The following is a 27,127-nucleotide window of genomic DNA, read 5'->3' on the forward strand; positions in this document are numbered from 1 at the left end:
AGTATTTATCAACTTATTTATGGATACATTTAACACACATAATTATTCATCATATTAGTTTTATTTAAACCAATGCAGTGTAAGAGACAGTTAAGCATTTGATACACATGATGGTTTAATGAAGTATATTTGTAACCATTCATACAATGAAACTGTGCACATTTCTCGTGTAAGTACCTAAATCAGTCTTGGACTATGGTTAATAAGAGACCAAAAAAAATTTGTATTCTTCTTAAAATACAGTTTGGTAAGAAATTTACCAAATCCGTGCAACCCCTTGTTAATAATTCTTTCAGCAATCTACCTAGAATATCATCACATCACTCAAAATAGAATATTTTAGGCATGTTCTGCCAGAGTTACTTTCATGATTTCTTAATTATCACTATACCATATAAAACCTAAATTTTCTTTAATTTTGTGAATAATAACATAGGTTTTGATTAGTTACCAGATGCTATTACCATCCTAAGGGTAAATCAGGATTTCTAGCCAAATGCTTATCGTATCTCCTCAGGTTTAAAGAGTTACCCCTTTCACCATGGGATAATGCAATCTGCATCACTTAGACTGAGCAAGAACATTTATGCAAAAAAACAAAATAACTCTGGGCATTCCTCACAAAACTTCATAATGTTTAAAGTTTAAGTATTTGGTAATTAAAGAGTGACATTATTTTAATTATACCTTTCTAATAAAAATTTTATTTATCTATATTGTTATCTGCACTCAAACTTTTAAATTGTTTGAGTGCAAGGTGATTTTCATTTTAAGTATAAAAATACTTTTCTTCACACAACATTTTGGGATAACATGAGACCTCTTAGTCCATCTCAGCTGTTCTTCACTCCAAAGTAACTTAATTTAACAAACTTAAAACCAGGCCTTAGCACTCATATACTTAAACTTTTTCTTAAACTCCTACCCTGCCAAAATGTATACTTGTGTCACCCAGACCCATTATTCTTACTGTTAAACATGAAAAAAGATGATGTACCAACTATCAATTCCATTTACAATCTTAAATACCTCAACCAGATCTCTGCCTTAACTTTTCTTTTTTCAAGAGAAACCAGTTAGAGAGATTTCAACCTCTCCCTCTATGACAACCCCTCCATCCCAGGCACCATTCTAATAATCCTTCTCTGAACAATTTCAGACAATTTGATGTCTTTGCAATTGTGGCCTAATCAGTGACCTATGCAATGAAAGTATAATCACTTTAGACTTGTATTCAATATTTCTGTAGATACAACCTCCAATCCTATTTGCCTTACCACAAGCAATAGCACATCATTTGGATGGCTTTAGAGATTGATCTACTATAACACCAAGATCCCTTTTTTTCATGACAATGTTAAGGTTATTCAAATACAAATTTCACTCATAATTCAAATTTTGCTAACCCACATTCATTATCTTATATTTATTATAATTAAAACCCATTTGACATTTATTTGACCAACTCAAATGATCTAAATCCTTTTGTAAAGCAGCAGTACCCTTTTCACAGCCAGCAACACCCAAGACCTTAATATCTACAAATTTAATCAATTTATTGACTGTAATGTGAAGAATATGTAAGCTATACAGCTCAAACAAATCTTTGTTGGTATGGAACCTATCAGGTGTTGATTTTTGTTGTTTTTTTCAACTGCATTTATTCAGAGATCTTTGCAGTGTACAAGTCAAAAGTTAGGTAAGCATCTTAAAGTCAAGATACATATCTACACAACTACCATTGTATTACTGAAAATACAGAGAACCAAATTAAAGGATTTTCATAGCTTGTTGATTATGTGACAATACATTTGAAGCTTTAAATACTTTTTTAAAGGTTTCTTTTGAAATAAAGGACTTAAAAGTGAGATAATATAAAATTTTGAATCATAACATACATTATAATGTTAATTTAATTCACATAAATTGATAGTAAAAGTTTTTGATTAAATTTTGAATGTAACATGGCAGCTTGTGCAGAAAAATGTTTAAAGGAATACCCATGTTTAAACTGTTAATGGAGTTATAGACATAATGATTATTAACTTCAGAATATAAAGATTTTAAGTTAGAATTTACTTTGAAAAACAATTTGGATTTCAGATTTTGATGTTTCATACTTCATTTGCATCCAAAACAAACCTCTCCACCTTGTTATTCATATCATCAAAATCTATGTTATTAAAAAGTTTAAACTTACTGCTTTCACAGTCCTCTCCTCTCCAGCCTGGACTGCACTTACAGCCATCTACAGTACACAAACCATGTTCTGAACAGTTCTTTTTATCACAGAATAACTGTTTACAATCTGGAGGTTTCCAGAACTGGTCACACAAACATTGTCCTTTGATACATTGACCATGACTGTTACAATCAATAGGTGTACAATCTGGCTCATGAACACAAAGGATTGAGCTGACCTTACGTTCACAGTTGAAACGTTTATCAGAGCTAATACAAGATAAAAAAAAACAAAAACAACCAAGATCATAATACTGGAACAGGACTTTGAACTCAAAAATGACTTCTAAAAATGCTCGAGTGAGTGCCAAGTACCATAAATAAATCAGTCACATTTCAGTGTCTTTATTCATAAGTTGATCCATTTTTACTTCAATTCCCATTCATTGTCTTTGTGGGGTCTTATCATTCATATTCTGATACAAAATATCTTCTTCCCAAACTAGAAAATCTACTATGTCATTAAACATACTGTGAAAAACTGATGAAAGTATTTTATGACATAAGTTATAATAACAATGTTGGCAGCTTGCAAAACTCCAAAGTAAGTAGTTTAAATCAAGTCTGGCTTCATAAATCTAACACTAAACTTTAGAAGGTATAAAAGCCTGACTTCTTTTAAACATTTTTATAAATCAGTCATAAAGACAAATTTAGAAAGGACAGAATTCTGCACTAATTCATTTAAGTTTATGAATATAAAATCTTATTGTAATTACTACCACAAAAAGTAATATCTTATTCTTAAAATTAAAGTTGAAGTCACAAACCTCAGAAATGGATTTATATATATCAACTGTCTATAAATTATAACATTTTGTGACCATTTTCAAAATACCTCATCTTGATGACATTTGTACTCGTCTAAAATCAATACTTAATTCAGTCAAAATGTTTTCAAAAGAATGGTATATAGTTTACCATTTATCTGATGGATAGTTGACTACTGTATTGTTAATTACATAAGTCGCTGACCCTCCTCCATCTAGGTTGATAGCATTGACTAGGCCCAATTCTTTTAAGATATCTTCCAAATCCCACAAAGAAACCCTAAAACATAAAATATTACGTGATCAGTAAAAATTATTTCAACTCATAAATCACAGCTGCTAGAAAACTATCCACTGACTCAAAGTTTAAGTAAAGGAAACAAATGAAGGATTTAATATTAAAAATACTTAACTGTACACAGACTTACGCATTAAAAAATTACATTTAACATTCTAATTAAATTATTTTTCTTCTGTTACTTTAACTGCTGTCACTATTTCTGTAGCATTTCTCTAGTGATGGTTTATATCAGCATACTTAAATTTAGTTTTCGTGAACAATCCCAGTTGCAACATATTTGCTCATCATATGACACTATTAATAACAGTTATCAGGTTTTTCTATGCTAAATGGTTTGTACAATGTACTCTTCTACAGGAGTAATAAAATGTTACTGATGATGTTGTAGCCTCTAAAATAGACTTACTTATTATATCAAACAAACCACATAAATTTGTTTAATTTCATTAGCATAATTTTTCAAGACCTAATTGCACAAACACAAGTTATTAAGAATACAAATTTTATATTTGGAAGTTTAATAATAAAAAAAATGTCTTTACATTTGTCCAATGTTTAAGAGTTGTCATACTGACATGTAATTTTAGTACTTACGAAAGTAGAAAGCCTTGTGGTTTTTTCTTTTCTTTTTTTTAAAGAGACAATTCTATAACTGATATTAATCTACAAAGTTTTGGAATGTCTGTTTCAAGTAGACTTCAAATGCAAAGACAGGCAATTTACTATCAACAGACAAATATTTGTGGCACGTAAACTAAAGTGAAATTGTTTATTAACAGATCTTTTTCATAATTGTTGCTTAGAATTCAAATCATAAATTGACCAATAATTCCTTGAAATTACTATCATATCAAAACCTGCACTTAATTCAAGCCTTTGTCATCTGTCTTAAGAGTTTGCCAGTGTGTTATGTCAGAGAATGTAAGAAAATTCTCAATAAATACAAGTCTTTAATGATTTGCAAAATTGTGTGGGAATAAAGGAATATGATTAATACATAATAAGCACTGTGTTTATAAAGTTCACTAGGCATAAGGTGTGGGAATAGCATTAATAAATGGGAAAACCAAACCACAACAATTAGCACATATGTACTGAGAGAATACCAAAACTGACAAGACCAAATTATGTAGCAACATTAAACTAAGTCTTGGTTCTTCATAACATATTGTACGTGGAAAAAATGAAAAATGTGTAAGATCCAAAACATTGTTTCTTTTGTTCATAATCAAATAAAAAGTTGTAGTACACACAATAAATACTCCTGCTTGGATAAAAAGTTTAATATTTTTAATGAAAATGTATATTTACCAAAAAATTTGTTAAAGAAAGTTACTCTTTTCATTCCTTCCTTTTTCTACATTGGATCTTATAACTACAACCTAAATAAAAGTTCTTACCTAGATTTTGATATATTATTTATGAAAAGTGATGAGAGAGAGTAAAATACCTATTTGGAGTAAAGTCACCAAGAAGAGGTGAAAATAATGTGTGCAATTTTAGACCATGGAGAAGAAATGAAAGAAGAGAAAAGCTGGAAGGACACTGTACACAGAGAAGAGTGACAACAACAAACATCTGATTTCAGCATGATAACAAAAAGAAGGTACACATGGAAAAACATGGCTGTCAGAGGTATTACAAACTGGACTACATCCTGGTTAGACAAAAATACAGAAAGAACATAGTCAATCCACATAATTTTCAAAGTGCAAATGAAGACTGAGATAATCTTGAAGTTATGAAGACAAATCTATGATTGAAGTGTCTGTGTTCTTTATAGCAAAATAATGTTGGGCTATTTGCTACATCCATCAAGGGGAATCAAACCCCTGATTTTTGAGTTTTAAGCCTATATACTTATTGCTGTCACTCTGGGGAATGACTGGAAAAAGTAAAAGAAAGTAGAAATAGAAAATGGAATTTGAAACTTTTAAAAGATGTGATTACATGATAAATGGATTTTGAAAAGAATTGTATAGCTTAAGACTGCAAAAGCTATTGGAATTACTGATAATAGTTGAAATAGACTAAAAAAAATATTCCACTAATGGCATCTCTGTACATGTAACAAATAGCTGTCATAAAAATAGATGGTGGTGGCTTGGGAAAATGGATAATAGGATGAGAAAGAATACCCATTACTATTACTCCTTCTTATTACTTGCTCTGAGGCAATGGTGTAAAAAACATGGGAAGAGTTGAAGCAGTTGTTAAAATCAGAAGAAAGAAAATAAAGGTAGTCAGGTTTCCTGACGACAGGCTTTTAATTACTAGGGAGTTAGAGATGAATATCAACATGGTAAAACAAAGATGATGGCATGTGGATGAGATTCTTTGAGGTGTCATTGAGTATTGTGCTCCAAAGATATAGAATTAAAAGCTGCAATGGGAAAAAAAGCATTAAGAAATAAGCTTCTTTTAGTAAAAAGACTGAACTGAACATTGAAGAAAAATGCAATTTCAAACTTTGAGAAAACAAGACATCAAAAGATTAAAAATTAATTATATTTTATCACAAGACAAAATTATTAAGCCTACTGCATTTTCTAACACTGCATTCTTTATTCACTACATTTAGAATTTTTAAGTCATGTGTTTGACAGTACTTCATCCATAAACTGCCACCACATCTGCTGCAAGTGATGTGTTTCACTTAATATACATCAGGCTCACTGGACCACAACAAATGCAGAAGTAAATGGAATGCTATTTACAGATGCCACTTGTTAAACAATGATTGTTATCATTCAATGCCTTTTCTAAATTGGTGAAGCATGACTATAATTAATTATACTTGTCACAAGACATCAGTATCACACCTATTATATTTTTTAACATTACTTTCTTTGTTCACCCCCTTAGGGTATTTCAAGAAGAGTGTATAATAGTGTTTCAACTACAACATGTCCATAATATTCACTGCCAATGATATGTTTTGTGCAATGCAAAACTCATGAAGCCAGTTAGGACACACAAATACATTATAGGAATTGAACTGAAACGCTGTTTTGCAGAATTTGTTCACATAAATTTAGCTGTAGTAACTTTCATTACTCTGTTTAGTCTCCTAGCTTTTGTATCACTATGTTCTTCTTTATCCCACAATTTCTTATGGCTTAAAAGAATGAACATTCCTTACCAGAGAATACCTACTGGGTAGTTTCACCCAAAATATGCTTGATGACATGAGTATTTTCTTTCTTTCTAATCTGTATGAAAAAAAGTAAATACTTTTCTTATGAAAAATGTATTTTCAATAAGTACTAATCTCCTCACATAGTTTAGTTATCTTTCTTATGCATCTGCCAAGAAGATTTGTATGCCATTAGTCTTAAGACAACTCCCACCTAATTTCATGTGATTTTCTATGAATTGCTCCACATCATCAAGAGACAAAAGTCATCTGCCAATAAAAGAGCAACATATCTCCATGCACACTATTTCCCCATATTCACTTGCAATTGTGAATCTTCATTCTTTGATAAGGCAAGTAAGAAAATGTGCACTGTAAGTAAATAGAATGGGTGAGAATTTGTACAGATATACATATATGAAATACATTTTTCAGGTAACACAAACATTAAATTATGAGAGAATAATTCACATACACACACACACAGGTTTGCTAGAATCCCACAATGTAGAGGAAATGCAAAAATTTACATTTGCCTAGGTGAGCCCTATTCAGAATGCACCTAATCGCCAGAGGCTCCATAGAGGTATACCTATTATATTTTGTACCTTTTTCATCTCAAGAGAAAAATGGAGCCAGCAGAGAAACCACTGTCATGTTGTAGGGACAGACATAATTGGTAAGTGACCATTTGAATAACTGCATACAAGTAATCGGATAGGCAATATATGTTGTGTGGTTGGGACTCATTCAGACTGTCTTCTATGCTCACTGTAGTTCTACCATAAAACTCAACAAGTCAAGAACAAAGGTCCAGAAAAGGTTTAAAAAAACAAAGAAAATAATGAAGACAAAAGTTATGGCTATCAGATTGATTGATTGATTGATTTAGTGTTTTATGGTACAAAGCAGCGAGGCTATCTGTGCCAGACATTCGGTAAAAATGTAAAAAAAATAAAAAATAAATGTAGTAATAGACATAAATGGAAATGAAGGTAAAACAAAAAAGTATAAAACCAATGTTGACACCTAGTCTACAATGTTAAGATAGAAGGCAGAGTATAAGAAGTTGTAAGGTATTTACTCTAGCAAAAAGGTAATGATCATAACCCGCCAGGAAGACTAACAGGTAAGTTCAAGAACCACCGTCAGTCACCTGAAGTTGGTCTTTCCAGTCCTGGTTCTGGGTTATGTGTCATAGCAACCAGTATCAAAATGTAAAAGAATAGAAGTTTTAAACGATACATAGCAAAATTGTAACAATGAGTAGCCAAATGTCCAGTAAAAAGATAAAGTCAAGTAAATGGAGTAAAATTTCTAAAAGTAAATGAAGGTAAAAACAAAACAGCAATTAAAACAGAAAATGGTGTAAAAACCAATGGTGACATCCAGTCTTCAAAGTTGTAAAATATTTACTCTAGAAAAATGGTAATGATCATAACCCTCCAGGAAGACTAACAGGTAAGTTCAAGAACCACCGTCAATCACCTGAAGTTGGCCTTTCCAGTCCTGGTTCTGGGTTATGTGTCATAGCAGCTATTATCAAAATGTAAAAGAATAAAAGTTTTAAAAGACACTCCGCAAAATCGTAATAATGAGTAGCCAAATGTCCAGTAAAAAGATAAAAGTCAAGTAAATGGAGTAAAATTTGTAAAAGTAATTGAAGATAAAAGCAAAACGGCAATTAAAACAGAAAATGGCATAAAAACCAATGTTGACATCCAGTCAACAAAGTTGTAAAGGACTACCTGTAGCAGAATAGTAATGATCATAACCCGCCAGGAAGACTAACAGGTAAGTATAAAAACCACCGTCAGTCACCTGAAGTTGGTCTTTCCAGTCCTGGTTCCAGGTTATGAGTCAATATGGCCTGTACTAACAAGTAAAGTAGTAAAAGTGTGAAATGATATGCAGCAAAAGTATAATAACAACTCGCCAGGACGACTAACAAGCAGTTCAAACAGATAGTTCAAACAGTAGCGTTAGTCACCTGAAGTTGGTCTTTCCAGTCCTGGTGTCGAGTTATTTAATGTTCTGGCCATTGTCCAATGTCAAATTGAATGAGAGAGATTAAAACTGTAAAAAAGGAACCACAATTAAAAAGGTGTAATGAATAAATATGCAACACTTAAATGAGATTAAAAAGATTAATGGCCATTAAAAAATTAAAAACATTATCAAGGTGGACAGAGTCACCATCACCAATAACTCTGTCCAATGTTACAGACTGACCCTGGGAAAAAATATGTTTAAAATATTGCCGTCGTTGAGAATTGTAACGATGGCAAGAAAGTAAAACGTGGCTGATAGTGATTTGAGTGTTACACAAACTACACATTGGTGCATCAGTTCCAGATAAAAGAAAATGAGGAGTTAAAAAACTGTGACCAATGCGTAGCCTAGTGAGAACAACTTCCTCCTTCCGAACTTTACGGAAGCTAAATGGCCAAAGTCCAATTTTGGGTTTGATTTGAAAAAGTTTGTTGTAGCGTTGCTCACTCCAAGTGGACTGCCAGCTGGCATGGAGCCGAGCCTTGAAGACAACACTATAGTCCATGTACGGAATAGGCATAGGAGTGATGATGCTGAAGCAGACATATTTAGCTGCCATGTCTGCAAGCTCGTTCCCACGAATACCAACATGGCCTGGTATCCAGAAAAACTGGATTGAAGTAGCTGCTAATGAAAAAATGGGCCAGTCAGTTTCGAATATCAGCGAGAATAGGATGTGAGCTAACGTGTAGCGATTCCAAGGCAAGTATAGAACTAAGCGAATCAGTATAAATAGTGCAGTTGGAGTACTGCTCAGCTGCAATATGATCCAGGGCAAGAGATATGGCATACAGTTCAGCAGTGAACACAGAAGCTGTAGAAAGGATTCTGCACACAACTACTGACCCATAGCAAACCATAGCAGAGCCCACTGAATTACCTGATTTGGAACCATCTGTATCAATGGGAACTGAATGATTGTTTGAAAGATATTCATTGAATAAGAGACGGTACTTCCAATCTGGAGTATCTGCCTTTTAGGTGACTGAAAGAAAGGTCACATTTGGGGGCTGTAATAAGCCATGGTGGGATGGGCCGACCTGTGGAATCTGCAATGTTATCCAAGGACAGACCCAATTCATCCAATTGCGCCCGGATGCGAAGGCCAAACGGAGCAATGATAGATCGTCTGTTCTGAAAAAGTACTGCCCACCGAGGAAGGAAAACACATTTCCAGGTGGGATGCTTTGGTAAGGAATGAAGTTTCGAAGTATATTGTAAAGATAGTTGCAAACGGCGAAGGTGTAGAGAAGGTTCATGAGATTCAATGTATATACTTTGAACTGGAGAGGTACAGAAAGCCTCAATGCAGAGTCAAGTCCTTGGTGATGAATGGGGTCCAGCATCTTTAAGGCCGAGGGTCTGGCAGAGCCATAGATCATTGATCCATAATCGAGTTTCGATCTAATAAGAGCACGATATACCTTTAACATTGAACAGTGATCTGCCCCCCAACTGGTAGAAGAGAAAACACGGAGGATGTTCAGTGCTCTTGTGCATTTGACCCAAAGCTGCTTTAAGTGTGGTATAAAGGTCAGTTTACGATCAAAGATAAGCCCTAAGAACTTGGTCTCCGGGACCACTGGCAGCAAAACTTCACCGATATGAAGTTCAGGATCAGGGTGAATACCCCGTTGACGGCAAAAGTGCATGCATACAGTTTTGGAGAGAGAGAAATTAAAGCCATTCGCCAGAGTCCACTTCCGTACACAATTGAGGGCAGTTTGTAGTTGCCGCTCAATATATCTCATGTTTGACGACTGACATGAGTTGTGAAAGTCGTCGACATACAGCCCATTCGCAACAGTGAGAGGGAGTTGTTCAGTGATGGCATTTATCTTTATACTGAACAGTGTAACACTCAATACACAGCCTTGAGGGACTCCAAGTTCCTGTACAAAAGAACGGGAAAGTGTCGAACCCACACGAACTTGGAATCTCCTGTCCATTAAAAAATTTTTAATAAACATGGGTAGATGGCCACGTAACCCATATGTATGGAGGTCTCAAAACGCCATACCTCCATGTTGTGTCGTAAGCCTTCTCTATGTCAAAGAATATTGATACAAGATGTTGGCGGTTGAGAAAGGCTTCTCTGATAGATGTTTCAAGACGAATTAGGTGGTCTGTGGTGGAGTACTGTCGACAGAACCCACACTGGGTGGGCGAGAGGAGGTTGTTTCATTCAAGGAACCAAACAAGACGAGCATTAACCATCCTTTCTAATGTCTTACAGAGACAGCTCGTCAAAGCAATTGGACGGTAGTTTGAAGGAATCTTGGGATCTTTCCCTGGCTTAGAGAAAGGTAAAATAATAGCCTGGCGCCAGGCATCAGGAAAAACATTCTCCTGCCAGATCCGGTTGAAAACAATCAGAAGGACATCAAGAGAAGCAGGAGATAGATGGTGCAGCATGTCATAATGAATACCATCAGGTCCAACAGACGTACTGGCAGACCAATGAAGGGCCATTTTTAGTTCCACCAGGGTAAAGGGACAATTATAGTCAAAGAAACAGTCAGTTCGAAAGGAAAGAGGTGATCGCTCTGCCCGAGTCTTGATGGCCAGGAAGGTGGAGGAACAAGCAGAAGTGCTAGATACCCGGCAAAAGCTTTCACCTAGAGTGTTAGCGATGTTCCGAACATCAGTCACCTCCTGACCATCAAAGAGTAAGATCGAGAGGGGGACAGAATTGTAGTGCCCATTAACCTTTCGAATCTTGTCCCATATGATCTTGGAACTGGTGTTAGAAGATATGCTGGTTGTGAACTTAATCCAAGATTCCTTCTGGCTTTGACGTCTTACCCACCTAGCATGTGCACAGGCCCGTTGGAAAGCGATGCAGTTCGAAAGTATGGGATATCTACAAAAAGTATCCCAGGCCCGCTTTTGAGTCTTTCGTGCTAAGTGGCAAGCAGGATTCCACCACAGAGATGGATATCGTGGAAAACGTGTCGAGGTTTTAGGAATACACTGAGCAGCTGCATGTGTAATACAGTCAGTTACCGCTGCTACACAGTCGTCTATTGATGGCTGATTTACGATGGCAGGATCAAGTTCTGTGAGAGCAGTGAAAGTGGACCAGTCTGCCTGATCCAGCTTCCACCGGAGCACGTGGGTAGGGTGGCATCGACCACGGCCAGTCTCTCTCAAAAGAATCGGAAAATGATCACTGCCTAGTGGATTACTGTCAACCCTCCATGAAAAATGGGAGAATAATGAAGGGGAGCAAACTGAGAGATCAATAGCGATAAAGGACTGATTAGGTGCATGAAAGTAAGTGGAAGAACCAGTATTGAAAAGAGAAAGATTGTGATCAGAGAGCATCCGCTCTACAGATCAGCCCCTCCCATCAATAATAGCACTTCCCCAGAGGGGATGATGTCCATTAAAATCCCCTAGGAGGATTAGAAATGGAGTTGGCAACTGTTCAACGAGAGCATCAAGATCTGATTGATCATATGTCTCTCCAGGGGACAGGTACAGAGAACAAACAGTGATGGTATGACCCAAGGAAACACGAATGGCTACAGCCTCCAAGGGTGTGTTGAGTGACAAAAACAGGGTGGGCACGTGTTGATCAACCAACAGTGCCACACCTCCATGTACTCGACCATCACACAACCTGTCATTTCTGTACAGAGAAAGAAAACTACCGAATGGAGACAGTATCAGCAGTTTTGAGAAATGTTTCTTGTAAAGAAAGACAAACAGGATGGTAGGAAGCAATCAGCATTTTGATATCATCCAGATTAGAACGTAAACCTCGACAGTTCCATTGTATCAAGGTGGCCATTTTTTAAGAACGGGTAGGTGAAGTGGCTGGGGAACCCTTCGGTTTACGACCACATCTTTTTCCTTTACTGTCTTTAGTCGGAGGAGGTCTATCAACCTCCATGGATCTTGAGGTTTGTTGAAAGGTATGGGAGGAACAGAGATGGGTGTGGAAGTTGATTCATCAACCTTTTTGACCACGGAGGTCAAAAGGCTTTTCATTTTTTTTGAAAACGATTATCTTGGAGGCACAGAGAGATCTGTCTGCAATCCCACTGTAGTTGTGGAATGAAGTGCAGCAGCATATGTCCAACATGGAGTTGTGGACAGCAATTTCCGAGCCTCAGGATAACTAATGTTATGTGTCGTTTTCAAATGCTGCACCTCTTTTTCCTCCAACCATTGAAGAAGAATGAAAGTAAGAGGGGGTGAGAACCATTGCAGTTTACACAATGTGGGTTCATGTCACAGTCATAGGCATCGTGGTCCTTGCCTCCACAACAAGATGTCTTTGAGTGGCCGAATCTCTCACATTGGAAACATCGAACCCTGCAAATGAGATAACCTGCCTTGATGGTGGCAGGTGCACGTGGTGAAGTAAATGTTAAAACGAGGGTATTTGTTGGCAGTGTAACTCCATCTTTGCAAGTGGAGATGCGCTTCACTGCAGAAACTCCTTGAGTGGAGAGACCAGCGAGAATCTCTGACTCGGGAACGTTCTTCAAATCCCTTTCAACAATAACTCCTCGTGAAGAATTCAAGGTAGCATGGGGTGTAACCTCAATAGGTATATCCCCAATTGCCTTTGAATTCAAGAGGAGTTCACTGTGTTGGGATGTGGATGTTTCAACCAATATGTCACCAGATCGAAGTTTCTTCACTGACTTTGGAGAGCCAGCAAGTCCCTCTAGCCCCTTTTGAATAAAAAAAGGGGACATTTGCCCTAAAGGTTTTTCCGAAAGAGAATGTAATATAAGAAAATGAGGTACGTGTGTTACTGATGTTGAAGATTGCTGTTCTGAGTATTCAAGACGTGGTCACTTACCCACTGACTGTTTTTTTACAATTTTATTTAAATTTTTTGGAGGATCCATGGGAAAAAGAAAACGTTTCGGTACCCACTGACCCCACCCACCATGGAGCCCTACAAGGGGACGCACTACAAAGTCATGCAAGGACAATGCAGCAATGCCAGGGTTTCGTGAGTACTATACCCAAACACCAGCATCAGACACAATGTCCACAACACCCGTTGAGAACTTCCAACACTGGTACTTGGTTGACTCTAGCCCAAGAGGGACCACCCAAAGGCTGCCCGTCTACAGGAATTCAAGGCCAAAGTGGTGTGTTAGGGTTGGACCCCTCAACCACCAGGATCCTTTCCTCCCCTTCACGGGTCGCCACGCATGGCAAACACGTGGATGGATGTTTAGATCCCAGAGAAGGTAACTAGATAGAACAGAACCTTCCCTGGGAGATCCCCTCACCACGTACAGGAATCCACACCGAGGGGTATGGCTAGCAGAAGGAAGGAACATCATTAAAGAAATATGAGTAAAGAAAGGGAGCCCTATAAAACAAGTACACAAAGAGAAGGAAGGGATACAGTAAAGAGAAATGATCCCAACAAGTCCTGACAGTAGGGGAAAAAGTACAGAAAGAAAGAGCAGAAGAACTGGAAGAGATCAAACAGAAAACCTTCAGAAGTGCCTTAATAAAAGGTGGAGTTAAGAGATGAAACATACAAGAATAGAGAAAAATAAAAAGAAAAAGAAAAACCTGAAAGTGGGAAACTAAGAAGTGAAATAGAAGATAAAGGATCCAATCCCTAAGCTGGTCAGATGGATTCCAATTAAAGGTAATTAGGAAAAGAAAGGAATAAAAGTCTACAAGTCAAGAAACAGTGTCACAAACATGAAGAGGACAAGGCATTTGGACATGAGAAAAGATCTATTCGGTAAAGGAAACACTACTAAACCTGACAGCAGGCAAGAATTAAAAGAGATAAACCCAGTAACTGTGGGTCGTTTGGTTGGTTATTTTTAAAGTAAGGCCACATCTGGCTATTTAGTATATCCACCATGATGACCCAAACCCTAGATTATGGGGTTGTAAGACCATAAACTTAGCACTGTTCCATCAAAGGAGGAATTTGTGAATCATAAAATAATAAAGAAAATAGGCAAAAGAGCTGGTAAGAAACATCTGAGAATGAAATCCAGAAATAAATTGAAAGGTTAAGGTCATTTCACAAATGGTAAAGAGTATCCAAAACAAATCAGGTGAAGGTCAATGTCTCAGAGATCATTCCTAACTTAGAAGAAAGAAATTTGGCTGATGAGAATGAATTATAGGACTAATTAATCCCATGGTAATCTATAACACATTGAACAGTGGAGGTACAATGAACTTCACAGTTAACAAGCCTCAAAAAGTCATAGCATAAATAAGTCTTAAAGTGTGAATGAACAATGTTCTATATTCATGATAAAATATAAATTACCGTCCTTTGAGAAATTATAATAAAAAATTAAAGCTTTTGAAACAATAGCTGAAGAAAATAAAAATCAAAGTTCCTTAATGATGTAAATCTCAATAAATTGAACACAGATAAGAAGTTTAAGTGCTTATGTAGAATATAATGCTAAGAAGAACAATAAAAAACCACAAGTGCAAATGAAAAGTGAGATTTAGTGTATATGGAGGTGTGCTGTCCTCTGGTTGATAAAAGACTTTTGTTGCATGATGATGTCACCATGCAATGGCACAATTCACATACAATTACATGAAACTAGATGGGTGTTGCCTAAAGGCTAGTTCTGTGCACATCTCTTCAGCATATGTGCAGAGAATATAGTTAAACTGCACTGAGAGGTGAGTTATCATCTTGAAATGAACAATGTTCAGGGACAACAACAGACCTGTTACTCCATCTTAGCTGTCCTATATTCTAAAACAAACTTACACTATTAAATAAAAAAATTAAAACTGGCCATAATAATTTGTATAGTTATCAAGCTTTCTTTTAAATTCACTCAAATTTACTGCCTCCAGAACATCCAAAGGCAACCCATTCCATAGGCCAATCACCTTACTTGAAAAATAAAAATTGTCTAAGCTTAAACCTATATATGTGTCCATAGTCCTTCTATTCTCACTGTTAAGCATGAAAATAAGATGATTCATTAATACTATCAAATTTCTTTACAATTTTAAACAATTGAATCACATCCTCTCTAACTCTTCTTCTTTCAAAAGAAAACAATCTGAGAGATTTCAATCTCTCCTTGTATGATAACCCCTCCATCCCAGATACCATTTTTGTAACTCTCCTCTTACCAACAATTCAATACTCCAAATGTGGCCTAATCAGCGATTATACAATGAAATTATAACTTCATTAAACTTCTATTCAATATTTCTGTAGATACAACCTAAAATCCTCTTTTCCCCTACCACTAGCAACAGCACACTGATTGGATGGCTTAAGAGACTGGTCAACCATCACATCAAGATCCTTTTCTTTCATGACACTCTTAAGGTTATTCTGATCCTAATTATACTTATAATTCTAACTATAATAACCCACATGCAATATCTTGCATTTATCATAACCAAAACCCACCTATCATTTATTTGCCCAAGACAGTAAACTATCTAAATCCCTTTGTAAAGCAGCAGCAGTATCCTCTTCACAGCCAGCAACACCCATGATCTTAATATCACCAACAAATTTAAGTAATTTATTGACCATTCCCTTCATTTATGTCATTAAGGTAAATCAATAAAGCAATGGTGTTAAGACTGAGCCCTGAGGTACACTACTTGCAACATTAATCTAGTTTGACCAAACTCCATTTATAACAACCCTCTGCTTTCTTCCATGAAGCCACTCTTCTATCCAATTAGTTAACTTATTCCCAAACCTACATGAATAAATTTCTTTGCAAGCTTTTTGTGAGTCACTTCATCAAATGCTTCCTGAAAATCCAAATAAATCTACACCCTTACACTCATCTACATATGTTATAACATTTTCAAAATATGTCAAAAGATTTATAAAGCAAGGTTTTCCTTCTGTGAAGGAATCTTATAAGATTCTAAACTTTGTTAAATGACTTTGCAAAGTATCTTTTATCAGATTTTCAAAAATTTTTCCCACAGCTGATGCAAGTCTAATAGGCCTATAATTACTGACAAGTTCTATTACCTTCCTTGAAGATAGGAGTGATATTAATTCCCAATCCATTGGAACTTGTCCACTGTTTAAGGACTTACAAAAAATTGTGGCAAGTGCTGCACATATTCAATCCTTATCATTCTTTAAAGTTTCCAAGCTTATTTTAACAAGCTCAGAATCAATGCAATTGTCTCGTTCAACTTTGCTTTTTTTTCTATCAAGTGCTGAAGATTAGGAATACTGTTTAAGTCTTCACTTGTAAAAACTGAAGAAAAAGCAGAATTTAATAACCTAGCCATTTTGTAATAATCAGATTCAAGGTTTCTATCTGAATCCTAACATTTTGTTTATCTCTAATTTACTTCAAAAAATCGACCATAGCCAGTCTCTCTCAAAATTTCAGGAAAATGATCACTGCCTCATGGATTATTGTCAACCACTCCATGAAAAATGGGAAAACAGTGAAGGAGAGCAAACTGAGGGATCAATAGCAGTAAAGGACTGACTAGATGCATGAAAATAAGCAGAAGAACCAGTATTGAAAAGAGAAAGGTTGTGATCAGAGAGCATACACTCTATGGAGCGACCCCTGCCATCAATATCATCATCTCACTAAAGGGAATAACTTCCATTAAAGTCCCCAAGGATTAAAAAAGGAGATGGCAACTATTCAATGAGAGCATCAAGATCTGATTGATCATAGGTCCAGACAACAGGTAGAGAGAACATACAGTGATGGTATGACCCATGGAAACACAGATAGCTACTGCCTCCAAGGGTGTGTCGAGTGGCAAAGACAGGGTGGGCACATGCTGAACAACCACCAGTGCCATCCCTCCATGCACTTGTCCATCACACAGCCTGTCATTTCTGTACAAAGAAAACCACTAAAAGGTAACTGTATCGGCAGATTTCAGAAACGTTTCCTTTAAGGAAAGACTTACAGGATGGTAGGAAGCAATCAGTTCTTTGATGTCATCCAGATTAGAACATAAACCTCAACAGTTCCATTGGATTAAGATGGCCATTTTTATTTATGTGTAGGCGAATTGGGTGGAGAACCCTTCTGTTTGTGGCCACATCTTTTTTCATTACTATCTTTATTTGAGAGAGGTCTATCAACCTTCATGGATCCTGCCCTGGGTCAATTAGGAAGGTCCTTGCTGTTGGAAGGGAATTACAGCGACTGAAGACATGAACAAATGAAATACATGTTAGGGGCAGAGATGGATGTTGAAGTTGATTCATCAACTTTTTTAATCATGGAGGCGAAAAGACTTTTCATTTGGTTTGAGAATGACTCTTTTGGAGGCAGAAAGAGATCTATCTGCACTGACATTGTAGTAGTGGAATGAAGTGCAGCAGCATACGTCTGAGATGAAGTGGTGGACAGCAACTTTCAAGCCTCAAGGTAAGTAATGTTATGAATCATTTTCAAATACTGCACCTCTTTTTCTTCCAACCATTTAGGGCAAGAATGAAAGTAGGAGAGGAGAGAGCCATTGCAATTGATGCAATAAGGGTTTGTTTCACACTCATAGGCATTGTGATCCTTTCCACCGCAATGAGCACACATCACACGACCGAACCACTAACAATGGAAACATCTGAGTGAGTTTGGAATGTATGACCATACCCTGCAATTAAAATAACCTACCTTGATGGTGGCAGTTGGACGTGGTTATGTAAATGTCAGAAGGAAGATATTGGTTGGCATCGTAATTCCATCTTTGTGAGTGGAGATACCCCTCACAAAGTTTCTCACTCCTTGAGTGGAGAAACCAGCGAGAGTATCTGATTCAGGGATGTTCTTCAAATCCCTCTCAATAGTAACTCCTTGTAAACTCAATAGCTATATCCCCAATTGCAATTGAATGCAAGAGGAGTTCACTGTGTTGAGATGTGGATGTTTCCACCAATATGTCACCAGATTGAAGCTTCTTTACTGACTTTGGAGAGCCAACAAGTCCCTCTAGTCCCTTCTGGATGAAAAAGGGAAATATTTGCCTTAAAAGTTTGTCTGAAAGAAAATGAGGTACAACAGGTGTTACAGATGTTGAAGATTGCTGCTCAGAATCTTCAAAATGTGGTCGTTTACCTATGGACTGTTTTTTCACTATTTTATTTAATTTTTTTTTGTGGAGAAGAATCCATTACAAAAAGGAACATTTCAGTGCCGTCTGACCCTACCCACCATGGAGCTCTACAAGGGGATGCACTATAATGCCAAACAAGGACACTGCAGCAACAGCATGGTTTCGTGAGCACTATACCCAAACACCAGCATCAGATACAATGTCCACAACACCTGTTGAGAACATCTAACACTGATACTTGGTTGGCCCTAGCCCAAGTGGACCAACCGATTGACCCAAAGGGGGGCCACCCCAAGGCTGCCTATCTACAGGAATTCAAGGCCAAAGTGGTGTGTTAGGGTTAGACCCCTCAACACCAGGATCCTCTCCTTCCCTTCATGGGTTACCACGCACGACAAACACATGGGAGGATGTCTAGATCCCAGAGGAGGTGAACTGAAAGAGCAGAACCTTCCCTGGGAGGTCCCTCACCACGTACAAGAATCCACACTGAGGGGTATTCTTCCTTTTGAGATATATTTAGCAATCACATTATGTTTTGAACATATTCCTCTGTAAATTGTCAATCAGTATTAAGTTGTTAGATAAATATTGAGATGAAATAACATTTTTGGTAAAAATTAAGAAAAATATTAATTCTGCAAATAGTATGAGAATCTCAGAACAAAACTAGAGGGGCACTCAGTTCAGCACATACCTCCACCACACAGTATTAATCATATTTGGTCCTCAAAAAATACGAAAATGTGTCAATTTTTATCAATGGGCACAGACAATAAGGAATAATATTCCATATAGGTCCACTAAGTTGCCTCAAATTTGATAATTTTTGACTGAGTTACAGAGCAAAATTAGTGTGAAAAATGGGTCCTCTCTTAACAGATAAGAGATTTTTTGTGTGACATTGACCCTAAAAAAACTAAAAACTTCTAAGTTAGATCATAGTCCAAATGTAAACAAAATCTATTCAACTGTTTTCTAGAAATCTTGCTGACAATCATACAAACACACATGCATACAGGTAAAAACATGACCTCTGTCACCTTCAGTGACAAAGGTAATAAGGTAATCACTGTGAGCTTCTAACCACAGCACAATTTATTGAATATTTAGATATATAATACATTACCCATCATATAAAGTTTTTCCATCAATTTGGACAATAACAACTCTTCCTTCTTTGTCATGTCCTACTACAGTGCGTGCTGACAAGACATTGATAAACTTTTCCACAGTTCCTGAAAATAAATTCCAAAAATACACACAAAAATTAGTAAGAAAGTATTCTGTTAGCCATTTCCACAAACCATATGCAACTACAATCACTAATTCAAATTTTAAATTGCACAAAATTAAATTAACAAAATATTTTATGTTTTTGTTTAAAACAAAATTATGATTTCACAATTTGAAAAAATTTGCATGTCTTAAAGAGAAAGATCACAGTTTTTAAGTTTTCTCATCAAATGAAGACAGTAAATGCATGTTTTTATCTCACCAGTTTCTTCTATGTCTTCACACTCTAAATATTTGCTAACATTTGTAAATGAATATCCATTTCTCAATATCCATCCTACTCCAGTTACTAGCTGCAGAAAGTCGCCTGGCCCATTTTGAATTTCTTCTTCTGCAAGGTACCTAAGTACAGAAAAGAAATCAGTTAATTTCTGTTTGTGAGTATGAGGCTAATATTTTTTTCATAAGTGAAAGAAATAAAAACGTATTAAACAGATGGTGAAATGTAGAATAAAGGAAGAAATATACTATTAAGTAATTTAGGTAATGAATCTAAACAAACATGAATGTTTGGACTCTGGTATGAAAGCAAATAAAACTTACAGTAGTAAAATAATACAAACAAATTATTCTGTCAAATAAAATGACAAAAAGCTTTTGAGATTTCCATCACAGGTGATGTTCTCATATCAACTGAATGTAAACAGCCAGTAACTTGAGGTCTTGAGGTACTGCAAGTTAATGTTTTCCTTACCTAAAAATATATTTCAAAATAAATACTTCTGCACAGAATTAGCTATCTTCCACACACATCTGCCTTAGAGATTTGTATGCCACTAACCTTTAGGCAACCTCCAACAAATTGTACAAGATTTCTCATGAATTGCACTACTACAAATTGATACTATGCAGCAAGTGACACACCTCCTTGAACACTCACTCTTTCAGCACTCATGAATATTCATTGTCTGGCAAGAAAAAGAATACTATATTGCACTGAAAGTGGGGACAAAGGGTAGAAAATGTGTTAAGGGATGAGTATCTATTGGAAATACATTTTTAGATAATAAAAATATTAACATCTGAGATGCACCTTTACATACAGTTATGCAGAAATCCCCTACTGAAATTGTAAATGGGCAAGTACAAAGGCTTATTTAGTTGAGTTTCCTTCAGAAAGTACCCAAAGAAAACCCATACAAAGCACTGTGCAACAAACTCTCCTGGTGCATGATTTTCACTATTCGATTCTACCAAACTATCACTTCAAGTTTTGGCAGAAAATAGAAGCACCAAGTTTTCAGTAGCGAGGAAGTACTTATCAGAAATACATTTTCAGTGTAGAAAAATTTTAACTTCCAATACTAGTGTAAGAGAAAGAAAATCATCTGAAGGGCACCCTAACAGTGTTGATCCTCACAGTAAAGAACCATATGTGGAAGATCACACCACTTCTATACTAGGTATACTCTTTACCTAGTGTGAAAGAGGTGTTGCAGACACAGGTAGAAAATGGGACAATGGTTAAAATGGTTAAAAGAGAACAATGGTTGGATAATGATCTAAACCAAACAATACTGGAATTTCAATACCTAATGCATACATCAGTGTACGTTAGAGTAAAAGGATGAGCTTCCAGGTGTAGGAGAGCTAAGACATAACGGACTGTGCATGGTAAGTCAATTACATTAAAAACCCATGCTAACAGAACCTGACATCCATGTGGAGGGTTCAATGGATCTCAATCAAATGGGTGAACTGCAATTTTGATGGCTTACTCCAATTATATATAGTAGAGAATGTTTCATCATCTATACAAGCAGAAAACACTGCCCTAATAGCAACAGAATATTTTTTATCATTTTATGTATATTTACCATTATCACATTCGGAAGGATGTCTCCTTGGTCAACCAACCCAACAGCATGGAACTGGAAAGTGATAAGGACTCCCATGATCTACTGGAAGATAAAGGAGAAAATGAGGGGTGTGGGGAGAAATTACAATAGAGGAATGACAACACTTGGGGCAGTGAAATTGGTGACCTTAACACTATTTGAGGAGCACCTCCAGTCTGCATCAATTTGTTTGAGAATCCAACCAACATCATTTATAGCTTTTATGCAAAATCTGTATTCTACTGAGAATTCTCTATGCTTTTTGGGCCATAGTACGACAACAAAACTTAATATATAGTCTTAAATAGTTTTTATCCACCATATTTATTTATGGAGTGCATTACACTTATTTCTTCTCAAATGTATTTATTCCATATACTAGCTGCTTACTAGCTTCTTTCTATACAGTTGAGACACTGCATGGGGTACTATGACAGCTATTTTAAACAGAAAATTTGATCAGTATGCTCATTCAAGCAGAAACTTTATGACATGCCCTTGGTATGTGTATGTATGTGGGAATTCTAAACAATAAGTTTTGTCACCCTGTCTCATTCAATTATTAACAGAGGTCAGTGAAGCATTATTAAAGTGTTAACATTTACATTCTGCCATTGCATGGAAGAATTAACTCCAGAAAATGGAAATAATGACAAAAGATTATCTTATTTTTGTACTTTTGTACAGCACTGCATTAGGAATGACTCCTCCAATTTGATTAACTAGTCCACACAAGCTACCTCTAAAAGCAGCCAATAAGGATGATGAGTTAATTCCTATTCAGAATGAGCTAACAAAAGCTAGTCATTCACTTAACACTCCTACGAAAAGTGGGGCCTAATAGGCCCCAGAGCAACTTGAAAGGTTATTAATATTAGGCTAATAATTTTGTATTTAAATGAAATTGCCATTTAAATCCATTAATGAATGGATTAACGAGATTCCCACTGTCCCTATCTACTATCTAGCGAAACCACAGCCAGGAGAACGGGCTTGGAGAAATCAGGACTAGAAACGTCTTTTCGTAGGAGTATTAATGATGGAAGCACAGCCCTCAAGCACGTAAATGTTGGCCAAACACACTGAATACCTGAAAAAAAGATATATAGGGTTAAAGTAAGCCACAAAGAGCAGATCATTAAATTAAAAATTTACCCTGTTATGAACAAACCAAAGACTGTGTCTCGACCGAGGTGATATTGGGATATGCAGCATTTGCAACATCTACCTTGCTCACTCACAAATCAAGGGAAAAAGCCCACCTGATATGAGAGAAAACTACATGGTAAATTGGGATAGAACAAAAATTGATTGAGGTGGGAAAACGCTACCAGTCTCTAGTTTTCTTGAGTACTACAAACAGTCCGGAATAAAAACCTGGAGAAGAATATCTGACAGGTTTGATGCCCAGACAGGAGAGAAAATCATCTTGTACTGGCTCAAACAGATGCTAAATGATGGTAGGATCCTGAGGTGATGGAAAGGAAATGGATATCCGAGATAACAAAGAAATAAATTGTTTAGAAAGCCATTCCTTGGATAAAACTTAACCCACTGATCTGTGATAAAAGTCCCCCCAAAAAAACAAAGCCTGACAAGTGATTCCAAGTAGTTTGAATCTACCAGATAGTCACCAGTACTGTTGAAAATGTGTTCATCTGTGCCAAATGAAATGACAAAATGAGGAATCCAGAGATGGAAAAATAGGTAAAGGCTAAGAAGGACTGCACAGGAAAAAGTAGTGGGGACATGTCTAGGCTCAGAATGTGACAAATGATCTACTAAAGAAGAAATAGTAGTGCTCTGATCCAATAATTTCACATAAAATTCTAAAGTCTTATAAATATTAATTAAAAACATACCACTAGAGAAAAAGGACCATACCCAAGTCCTGAATATAAGCAGATGATAAGCAAACCTCAGGCAAAGCTACATCCCTTTTTAGAAAATCTAAACAACACAGAAATCAAGAGTATGAGGCTAGAGCTAAAGAAAACAAATGTGCCAAAGAGGAGGTAATCAGGGAGAAGTTATCCCTGAAAAAAACCCAACAACAACCAGGATCTCTGCAGCTTGCCTCAGAAAGGAGGTGAATAGTAAGCAAGTACCACAGGAGAGTCAAAAGAATAGAATGAAGACAGGAAAAACATGCATTAGATAAACAAACAGAATTATCAAGGCTATTCTCATATGGGCAAAATCAATTCTAACTGCTGAGATTTCAGAAACAAACATTCAACCTGATAATAGGTCAAGATAAAGTGATCCAAAGCTCAAGGAGGCCAATGCATGCTGGCACCCTCAACCATCTGAGAAACAAAATGTTCAGTATAAATCATAATATCTGGGGAAAGGGAGAAAACTAAATACTAAAATGAAGAGTTATCACATAATAATGATGGGTAGACATCACATGAAATTGGTAAAATGGATGAAATAGAACACAATTGAGAAATTACTTCTTAAAAAAAAAAAAAGTTATATTAGGCCTAGCTGATTCCACAGTAGAGACAAAAAAAAAAGACTCAGAAAAATCAGGTGGCACAAAAGGTGTCAAAATCCTCACTGACCTGAATAGGTTTAGCATTTTCAGAAGAAATAGGGGCAAGATCAGGAGAAGCAGACATGTTGGCTCCTATAATGATCAATCTCACAGTGGAGGATTGTCCATAAATCTTAAGACAAGTCACCCCTCCAGTTGTCTGCATGAATGTGCTAGTAAAAGGTACGATATTTGAAGTGGTAACTTGAACTTCAGAATTCACTCTATAAAACTGTAAATCAAACACAAGTGTTTGATTAAATAATAAATAAAAACCATGAAGGTAAGTTATAGGAAAAGTCATTAATTGTTGAAGAAAATTTAACAAATTCCATTTTGGAAAAGAGCTCAAAAAATAATTAGGAAGTTGATTACATTTGAAAAGTACCACCAAAAAATTGGGAGTTTGGTAGAATTGAAAGAAAAAGTCATATACATCAGAAGAGTCACATTCTTACTTGTAAAAGGATGTTGCACGAAAATGTGTATGCAAGACACATTTGAACCAGTTAACTGTGAGGTATGTGGAATATCAAGGCTTATGGCATGCAAAAAACATTTTTTACATAAAGAGGAAAGCACTGAATATGAATAGTTATTTATTGTATTAAGCTAATGGCTCGAAACATCCTGCAAACTAAAATTTGCATCAAATATGAAATTCCAAAATTTAAACTGTTTTTTTATTTTATACTAAGCATTCTTGAATGAAATAAATTTAAATACGTTACATGCTGTGTTGCGTCTGAATAATTAATGCACATTAAATAATACTTAGATGTTCTTAAAATGAAACAAGGCATGGATGTTTAGATGTCATCTTAATCATTCAGTAATGTTTATTTACCAGAAGACATCATTACAGACATACTTATAATTTAGGAAAAGTAAGAACAAGGTTTGTCTTCAACACCATGTTCTTACCTTTTATTAAGCATAAAGATGCACAAAGGGCTATCTGTGCTCTACCCACCATGTGTATCAAAACCTGATGTCTGTTGATATAAGTCTGAAGACATACAACTGTACTACTGGAAAGTATCTTCAAGAAATCTATTATAGAATAAACATTACTCATATACTTGAGATACACAAACATGGTGGTATAAACTGTCAAGTAACTGTAAAAAACCATCTGAGTAGCATCATTAGCCAGAAATTCATATTATTCTACTTTGATGAAGAAATTGTTGTAGGTATAACCTGGAAAGAGAAATGTAAAAATAAATTTCAAAATAAAAAAAAAGAGGAGAAAAACAAATAAGTAGTGAAAATCTGTCAAAATGTAAGCTGTTGAAGGACCCAACAATCTAACAGAATAGATGAGGAAGAAACAGAACAAACTGTCCATGTATGGGGATAGGCATGGCAATATCATCTCGTTCCCATGAATATCTACATGACCTAGTATCCAGAAAAACTGGATAGAAATGGAAGTTAAGAGAATGGACCAGTCAATTTTGAATATCAATGAGAACAGGGTGAAAACTAACATGAAGCAATTCCAAGGCTAGTAGAGAGCTAGGTGTGACAGCGTAAATAGTATAACTTGTATACTGCATAGCTTCTACATGATTCAGGGTAAGAGAAATGGCATACAATTCAGCAATGAACACAGGAACTGTAGAGGTGTGCAAACACCAAACCTTGGCAGAGCACCCCAAGTCACCCGATTTCAAATCAGTTGTATAAATTGGAATACAAGGATGGTTCAAAAAATGTTTGGGCAAATAGAAGACAGTACTTCCAATCAGGAATATCTGCATTCCTTATATGACTCAAAGAAAGGTCATATTTGGGGATGGTGATAAGTCATGGTGGGATGGGCTGACCAGTGAAGACAGCAATGTCATCCAAGGTCAAACTCAATTCAGCAATCTGTGCCTGAATATGAAGGCCATAAGGATAAAATTTAGACCACCTATTCTTAAAAAGTGTAGCCCACTGAGGAAGGAAGACAAAACCCCAGGTGGGATGCTATGGTAAGGATCAAAGTTTGAAAGCATAGAGTAAAGAAAGTTTCAAGCAACAGAGATGTAGAGGAAGTTCATGAGACTTGGTGTACAAACTCTGGACTGGAGAAGTGTGGAAAGCCCCATGCACAGCTAAAGTCCCAGGTGGTGAATGGGGTCCAACATCTTTAAGGGTGAGGTTCTGACAGAATCATAAACCACAGATTCATAGTCCAGTCTGATCAAATGAGAGAACAATAAATATTGAAGCATAAAACATTGATCTGCTCCCCAAATGGTGGAAGAGAGGACTTAGATGTTCAGTGCCCTTGTACACTTGACACATAGCTGCTTGATATGTGGAATAAATGTCTGCTTAGAGTCAAAGATAAGCCCCAAGAACTTTGCCTTAGGGACCACACAAAAAACAACATCACTCAGACAGAGCTCAGGATTGGAGTAAATACCTTTTTGGTGGCAGAACTGCATGCAAACAGATTTGGAAAGAGAAAAGGTGAAACCATTTTCTGTGGTCCACTTCAGTAAGTGATTGAAGGCAGTCTGTAGCTGCCTTTCAATAAACCTCACACTCAACTGACACAAAATGTGGAAGTTGTCAACACAGAGACCATTTGTAACTGTAGGGGGAGTTAGTTGTCCACTGATGGGATTAATCTTTATAATGAAAAGTGTAACACTCAAGACACAGCCCTTAGAGACTCCAAGTTCTTGTGGGAAAGAACATGAAAGTGTTAAACCCACTCAGACTTGGAATCACATGTACATTAAAGAATAATTAATAAAAATGGGTAAATGGCCATGTAACCTGTATGAGTGGAGGTCTTGCAAGATGCCACACCTCCACATTATATCATAAGTTTTCTCAAGGTAAGAAAATGCAAAAAAATGTTGTCACTTACGAAGGGCTTCCCTGATTGATGTTTCAAGT

At 36.2% G+C, this 27,127-nt stretch overlaps 1 protein-coding gene across 4 annotated transcripts in view; it reads right to left on the reverse strand.

The window, feature by feature from the left end:
- LOC143256926 (N-acetylglucosamine-1-phosphodiester alpha-N-acetylglucosaminidase-like) overlaps window positions 1–27,127 on the reverse strand; it is an 86,324-nt gene that overhangs the window by 30,594 nt on the left and 28,603 nt on the right. For all 4 annotated transcript variants that reach the window (XR_013031611.1, XR_013031610.1, XM_076514813.1 and 1 more), the window contains exons 4-7: window positions 20,049–20,188; window positions 19,680–19,788; window positions 3,163–3,291; window positions 2,201–2,451 (exon numbers count right to left, since the gene is read on the reverse strand). Coding sequence is in view for 2 of the 4 variants with exons in the window: in XM_076514813.1 (XP_076370928.1) it covers window positions 2,201–2,451; window positions 3,163–3,291; window positions 19,680–19,788; window positions 20,049–20,188 (629 nt within the window). In the remaining 2 variants the exon portion in view is untranslated. The remainder of the gene's footprint in view (window positions 1–2,200; window positions 2,452–3,162; window positions 3,292–19,679; window positions 19,789–20,048; window positions 20,189–27,127) is intronic.

Source organism: Tachypleus tridentatus, chromosome 7, assembly GCF_004210375.1.
Source record: "Tachypleus tridentatus isolate NWPU-2018 chromosome 7, ASM421037v1, whole genome shotgun sequence".
Classification (NCBI taxonomy): Eukaryota; Metazoa; Arthropoda; class Merostomata; order Xiphosura; family Limulidae; genus Tachypleus; species Tachypleus tridentatus.